The sequence below is a fragment of the Belonocnema kinseyi genome, chromosome 10, assembly GCF_010883055.1.
Source record: "Belonocnema kinseyi isolate 2016_QV_RU_SX_M_011 chromosome 10, B_treatae_v1, whole genome shotgun sequence".
Taxonomy (NCBI): domain Eukaryota; kingdom Metazoa; phylum Arthropoda; class Insecta; order Hymenoptera; family Cynipidae; genus Belonocnema; species Belonocnema kinseyi.
In genome coordinates this window covers 114,081,565-114,089,594 of record NC_046666.1, presented here as the reverse complement: position 1 = coordinate 114,089,594, position 8,030 = coordinate 114,081,565, and the positions used below count along the sequence as shown (strand labels likewise).

The window sequence follows — 8,030 nt, the reverse complement described above, 5'->3', positions numbered from 1 at the left end:
AAAGGAATCAATTCGACGATCCAGCAAAAGCCTCGTGGACCCTAAGAACACGGAGCGACCCAATATATATATATATATTTATATAGTTTAAAATGGTAACTTTTACATTATTATTAAAAAAAAATGATAATGTTCAATCATTTTTTTGTTTAAATATTCGCCACTTTATATGAAGATTCATCTCTTTGAGTGACAAGCAGTTTTTTCCTTTGGTTAAAAATTAATGTTTTAACTGAAAATTTGTCTTTTCATTATGAAATTAATCTTATTGCTTTAAAATTAATATTTTTAGTTAAAGATGTAATCACTTTGTTGAGTTTTATCAAAAGTCGTTCTTTTTTTAAAGGTTAATTTTTTTGGCTAAAATACCAACTTTTAAATGTTTTGTCAGAAGAATTAAACTTCAATATCAGTTTCAAAAACAGAAAAGTCCCAATTAGAATTTTCCTCTTCAATTCAAAATTTTTAAATTAATTTTCCGAAAGTTCATTCTAATGGTGTTGAATTTAAAAGCGTTTCAATTTCGATTTTCCAAACACGTAAAAAAATTAGCAAAATAGACTTTAACGAAAAATATTGAAAATTATACGATTGCAAATCAAAAACCTTCCTATTTGAATACTTTGTTTCGAGGATCTCAATAAAAACACTTTTACTACTACAAATTCAAAACTAAAAATGTAAAAGCTTGAGCTATTCAAACTTAAACTAATGATAAATTCCTCAATTTTAAACATATGCTTTAATTTAAAATTCTCTCATTAATGCAGTTTCATTGAAATTACTCTTGAAATGTTTACAATTTAACCTTTCTTTATTTATTAAGGTTTATATTTGGAAATTGTTTAATTTTGAACCATTTTTTCTAAATTGTAAGCGACAAAATGTTAAGCGTTTGAATTATATTAAAAAAGTGTTTGGAATTATTTAAATGAAAACGAAATACAGTTGTAGTTTATTAACATAGTGCAATTTACCACTTTCACCCTTCATATTTTAAAATTATTTAGCCGCAAAACATTTTTAATTTAAATGATCCAATTTTGAAAAATTTAAATTTGAGATGACAACATTTTCAACATTAAAATATACACAAGCACTTACGCATACAGGTCAGGTTCTTCTATCCCAAGAAAATACTACGAACTAAATTTTATACTATTTAGTACATCACAAAACTCACCAAAATCATAATCTTTGTTTCTCATTTAAAAAAATGTACTTCTTACTTTTCCAGATTCAAGAATTATTTATGCTTGATAGGTTATGTTCGTTGAAAGCAACAAGATACGAAAACTTTTTAGATATTTAATCCTTTCCCCTGACTTTTTTCAGAAATAAATTTCGTTTCACTAATAAAAAGGTTTCTGTAGTTCATAACTGTGAAATCACTTCAATTTTTCGTGTAATAATACGATTACCACTTTTTCTAGTAGTCTGGTCAGAATACCGAAAATCGGTCATCTGACGGTCACTCCTTATCTTTAGCTACGGCCATAGTGAATGTGCACACTTGTTGTATGCAGACGAAAAATGTATCTTTCTCTCTCTACCATGTCATAATACCATGCATTTAACTCACTCTAGATTTTCCACCCAACTGAAAATCGGAGAAAATTTAGAGTGCGATAGATGCGTGATATCGTCACATGTTAGAATGAGAAGAAGATATTTTTCCGTTTGCAAACGACAGGCGTGTACACCTTCAGGGTCCAGTGATGCTAATGGTCCTCAACTGCGCATCTAGCGAAAAGCGCGGGTCTATTTAAAATTACGAAACATGAAAGTGTAAAATGACATTAATGATTTATTTAAAGAAATAATCCATTTTTTACGGTATCTTTTCACGGAGAACCGATTTGAATTAATTTCACACATCGAGTTCGTATCTAGGTTATCAACCAATCAAATTTGCCATAAAATAACAAAGTAGCTAGAAATGAATCCTATGAAAAATATTAATTCCATGACTAATTCAAAACAGGCCTCCATGAAAAGCAGCCCCATAAATCGCCCCCACTTTTCTGTTTTCTCACGATCCGGAGGGGAATTGTTGGTCAAACTATTCCAAAAGATGGCGCCACAAAAAGTACTTATTATTTAAAAAAAGAAAAAGTAATGAAAATATGTAGTTTAATATGAATAAAATTTAATTTTAAGATGCATTTTGAAAGCAGTTCGAACTTTATATTTTTGTGATTTATTTTGCTCATATTATTGATTTTATTATTTGTTAAATTTATTAATGTAGCTAATGAAAAAATCAATAATATTAAAGACCTCAGTGACAAAAATATTTAAAACATACATGATCAGAAGAATTAATAGAAAATATATCACGTATATTCAGTATAAATAAAATAATAATTAAAATATGTAAGACTACATCTTACGTTGCACCGTAAAGAATTTTTGCACCTTTAAAATCTTAACAATTTCAAGTTTAAAAGAAAAGATTTTTTTAAAGTAATGGTAACTGTACTTAAAATTTTTGAGGGAATAATTTGGTAAACAGTCAACGACAGGACTAAAAAATGCGTAAATGGATTTAATATTATTTAATATAATGTATATATTTATTTAAATTGATCCGAACATCACATATACATTTATACTGTTGAATAATTTATTTGTTGCTTAATTTTGAAAGCTTCTTTTTTGCTGCATTCAACCCCTAATAATTTTATTAAGAATTTTAAATTTAAGAATTGCATAGTTAATTATATTATTACAAAACTCATTTCCAAAATGGACAGACTATAAATTATTAAAGTCCATAAACAAACGTACCGCACCCATGACGCACAGTGGCAGGAAATTAACTTTTTTCATTCAGCTTGATGCTCCGAACTTTTGTCTCCTCTATTTGTTTATTAATCATTTTTTCACTTAAAGTAAGGAAAAACTGAAATTTTGTACATACAAATTTTTTACGCTTTAATAACTGATCAGGAAAACTTTATATTAATAACACTGGAAATGTAAGGTTTTATCAACATTTTTATTTTGTTTAATCGCTACAATAGCTACGGATATTCCTAAAAAATGTATCTTTGTTCATATTTAGTCGAATATAACAACTTACATGTTTATAAACAATTTTCATAAACAATGTCCAATTTTTGAAAATGAATCATAACACTGCATGCTAAGATTCACGCAATACAAAATCTATTGACCATAAATCACCGACTTGGCCATAAAAGAAAATTTAAATTGTTAGTTAGAATTATTAATAATATTGGTTATTGTTAACTTTTATAATATTTTTGGGACCAGCAGTGATTCGTCCAATAGCTTAAAACATTTCCAGTGCAAAAAAACTTTCTATGCGAAAGGGCAAAAATTTTAAATTTGTTTATCTAATTTGTTTACAAAAATTTAAATTGTTATATTTGACGAAATTTTGTTAAATATTTATTATTTTATGGAATACCTGAAGCTGCTCTGGCCATTGAAGGAAATTATAATTTGAAAAATCTCAAACTCTAATATTTTGCCACAAAAACTGTTTATTCAGTAGTAATTATAAAATTTTAAATTATTTTTGTTATTAACTGTCATTCCTGCAAAAAATGTTTTTTTTTACCGATAATCAGACTATTTGTCAATTTGCTCATAAAATTAGCTTACGACAAATAAATGGAATAATAAACAAATTATTTGTATTCTATGAGTCCCGAAACAATCATTTAAGACAATATAAAGTTTTCGTGAACATTTATTAGAGCGTAAAAAATTGTTATGTACATAATTTTAGTTTTTGCATACTTTGAGTGGAAAAATTATTAATAAGAAGATAGAGGTGACAAAGGTTCGGAGAATTAAGATCTATAGAATTAAATGATCTTTAATTTAAAACAAAAAATTCAAAATCGCAAGAAAATTGAAGACTGGACATTTTTGAAAGAAAAAAGTACATTTTCTCCAACTGTGTATCATAAGTAAAGGTCGTTTGTTTATAGATTATAAAGGTATATATGATGTTCGGTTCAATTTAAATAAATATATACATGACATTAAATAATATTAACTCCATTTTCTCCTTTATCAGGCTTGTCATTGAGTTTTTACCAAATTATTCCCTCAGACATTTTAATTACATTTACCATTACTTTGTAAAAATATTTTCTTTAAAACAGTAAATTGTTAATATTTTGAAGGTACAAAGATTCTTTACTTTGCATCTTAATTTGTAATCTTACATATTTTAATTATTAATATATTTATATTGGATATAAGTGATAAATTTTTTAATAATTCTTCTGATCAAGTATATCGAGACGTCCTAACAATAGGATGCCAACGCACGCAATCGACTAAATGATACTTAACCAAAAATATAAACAATAAAAAGCTAACCAAGAATTAAGCACCAGAAAGTTTTAGATCGCGGAATTGAACAAGATTAAGCTAGAAGTTGGCCAAAACTAGAAGATGCTTGCTCGCTCTATCAAAACATTAAAGTGCTATCTCGGTCGAGCAAAGCATGAAGGTGCCACTTCTCGCTTATAATCTAAACGCGAGAAGTGGCAACCTTTATGCTTTTCTCGCCCGAGATAGAACTTTCATGATTTGATGAAGCGAGTGAGCACCTTTTAGTTTTGGCCAACTTCTAGCCTCATCTTGCTCAATATCGCGAGCAAGACTTTCTAGCGCTAACTTCTCGGTTAGTTTTTTATTGTTTTTATTTTTGGTTAAGTACCGTCAAGTCGTGTCGCGTGCGTTGGCATCCTACCGTTAGGACGCCTCGATATGTTTTAAATATTTTTGTAATTGAGGTCTTAAATATTATTAATTTTTTTAGTAGCCACATTAAGAATTTCAACAATAAATCATTTTTTTAACTTGAACAAATTATAAAATCAATAATATCAGCGAAATAAATCATAGAAATATGAAGTTCGAACTGCTTTCAAAATGTATTTCAAAAGTAAATTGTATTCATATTAAATTACATTTTTTCATGTGGCCATCTGTTGAATTGGTTTGACCGACATTTCCCCTCCAGATTGTAGGAAAACTACTACTACATACACAGTCGTGGCAGGGGGTTGGTGAAAAGGTATCCTGGGGGCGCTTTCACACGATTGCAAATCAGCATATTGCATGCAGAAGCTCCCCGAGAATGAAAGAGATGGGAACTGTATGATCTGTTATCTATCTCTTTCACTCCTGCGAACTTTCTGCATGCAATCTGCTGATCTGCAATCGTATGAAAGCGCCCTGAAGGTGCAGTCCCACGTGGGCAGAAAACGTCAGCGGAAAACAGAAACTCGTGAGAGTGTTAGAGACAAATATATCTCTTTCACTCTTAGGAGTTTCTGCTTTCCGCAGAAGTTTTCTACCCACGTGAGACTGCTCCTTACGGTTCAATTTAATAGATTTTTTCAAAGTGAAAATTTGATCTGTATTATTTTGATCGTATTTATTGCTTTCAAATAAACCCGCGCTTTTAGGTACATGTGCAGTTGAAAAACTCGCGGTCCGTAAGGGGTGCGTTCCAAGGGACCACCCGGGTGCACTCCGAGCCGTTCCACGATGTTAGGTGAGTGTTGGGCTTCACTCGGGTGAAGAGTGGGGGTCACTCGACGGGTGACTATTTCACCTACTGAAACTAGGTAGGTGAAAGTGAGTGAACAGTGGAATTGGCGGGTAGAAGTGGCGGGAATCGCAAGTTTAGTAGTAGACTTAAATTTAGTATCATCATCATCTAAAGTTTAGTATCTTCATCCACTATTATTGAACACATCACTGTTTGTAATAACAATGACCTCATTACTGAAGCAGCAATTAAAATCTTCTTATCCTGTTATTGCATTTTTTAAACTTTTGTGTAACGTAACCTCAACTATCTTTCACCAAACATACACCCGGCGCACACTCGAAACCATTCATTCTACCATTCTCCCTCCACTTCACCCTAGTAAACTCCGCCACTTCTTTACTTCACCTACCAATTCACCTGGGTGGTCGCCTGGAACGCACCTAAGGGTGGCGTCCCATGATTGCAGAATTTCGTTGCGTAATGTGTCAATTCACTATACATTGTAGCTAATAATATTTACCTACTTATTCAGAGAAACACTGTGATTGGCTGAAATGTCTAGGGATTTGACGCAAAACGCAACGTAATTCCGCAATCATGGAATGCCACCCTTAGTATCTCTGGACCATGGTCAACCAATGAGAGACAGACAGCACAAAGTTGCAACGAGGAAGCACGGATTTGAATGATTCTATGTCATTCTAATCCAATAGTAAAATGCAAATATAGTATCAGCAAGTATAATAAATATATTTATCATTTCTGTGCTTTTTATCCCCTTTCCGCGGACCGAAATGATGAAAGTCGCTACTTTGGGCTACTTCAGGCCGAAAGTGCGCGATTTCGGGCTATTCAAACGTGCGCGGTTTTCGTGCGACTCGGGCGCATCCAACATGCGACTCCCTTAATCATGGATCTAGCAAAACTGATGTCGACGCCTACGGCCTACCAGTGAATGGTCATAGTTAAGCAGGTTCCGTGTTAAAAAAAAAGCTAAAGGTAAACATTGAATAATATCTACAGCCCGAGAAAGTAAAAGAATAAGAACGGCTATGCACCTAAACCAGAAATATTATATGTTATAATTTTTACGCTCATGGAATGCCAAATTTAATAGTGATCAAAGGAAAACATGCCGGTAAGAATTTTAGAATTTACTTAAACAAGTTGCCAGAACAATTCAACATATGTAAGGACACTTCCCACACTTGTACCATACTCTACCGAAAATGTAGATTATTTTTAGGCACGTTCTATGCAGAGTTCAGTTAGTGAAAATCTAAAAGATTTTAATTGCGGCTACTTTTTCCAGGGATTGTTTAGAATTAATCTAGTGGTGCCCAGCACAGTGACCTGCAAAAAATTGCAGTGCGACAAATCGCCTACCGTACAAGTTTTGATTCCCATTCACTCCTTTTTCCATTCTGATCATTTATGATTGAGGAAGTATTAGAATTGTCGGAAATTTGACATCACACTTTTTCAACGGATCTCCACGTTTCGAGACCCCCTGAATCCGAAAATCAGGTTTTCACGATGGCGTCTGTCTGTCCGTCCGGCCGTAATCATGATAACTCTCGAAAAAATGAACGAATCAAATTCATCTTTGGCGCACTTTTTTTAGGTCCTAAAAGAAAGGACGAGTTCGTGAACCAGCCATTTTTGATAAAAATTCAAAAAGTGAATTTCTTTAATTCAACCGAAAATCATAATTTGAAGCCGAAAGACGCACGATATGAAAAAAACTCAACAGTAAAAAAAAACATTTCCTTTTGAAAGCCCTACAAGATTATCATAACCAATTTTTGAATTTTCTTCAAAAACTGAAAATTCAAATTTTGATTGCACAAAAAATAATGGAAAATAAAAAATTCCATTTTGTGGAGAAACTATGTAGGATACGAAAAAAGATGAATTAACAAAAATGGTTATCCCAAAAAAGATCTACAACTTCATTAAGAATCACTTCTTGATAGGACGCGCACTTTTTATTTTATTCGTTTTATTAGTCTTAAAACATTTGTGATAGGACTTGTAATTTTGGTTTTATTTATCAAAATAATATGTAATCTATCGAAAATTCAAATTTTGAGCTAAGTGACGCGAAATACAGGTAACATTTTCGGAAGAAATTTTAGCTTTTAAAAATTCCTCAAAAATTGCGTTAAACCATTTTTCGATAGAAGTCGTTTTTAATTTATTTGTCGAAATAAATATGCATATGCAAACATATAAAATGCCAATTTTACGTCAAAAGACGTGAAATACGTTTAAAGTCTAAGGAAAATATTGTACCTTTTAATATTGTGATGTTATCTCAGAAAACAAATATACGAGGGTAGTTCAATAAGTCCTTAGAATGAAGTATAAAAACAATTTCTTTTGGGTAAATTTTTTTTTATTTTTCAAGATAATCTCCTTGGAGCTCTATACACTTGGTCAATCGCTTTTCAAGTTTTTTTAATCCTTCAGAAAAGTGCGT

General features: G+C 31.5%; 1 protein-coding gene across 3 annotated transcripts in view; it reads left to right on the top strand.

Moving 5' to 3' along the window:
- The first annotated feature begins 6,461 nt into the window (after positions 1-6,461).
- LOC117181773 (actin-related protein 2/3 complex subunit 3-like) overlaps positions 6,462-8,030 on the top strand; it is an 84,710-nt gene continuing 83,141 nt past the window's right edge. Inside the window, exon 1 of one of the 3 annotated variants that reach the window (XM_033374737.1) lies at positions 6,462-6,686. In XM_033374737.1, coding sequence (XP_033230628.1) covers positions 6,681-6,686 — 6 coding nt within the window. In that variant the 5' untranslated portion in view covers positions 6,462-6,680. The remainder of the gene's footprint in view (positions 6,687-8,030) is intronic. The other 2 variants (XM_033374738.1, XM_033374739.1) reach the window with 2 other exon arrangements.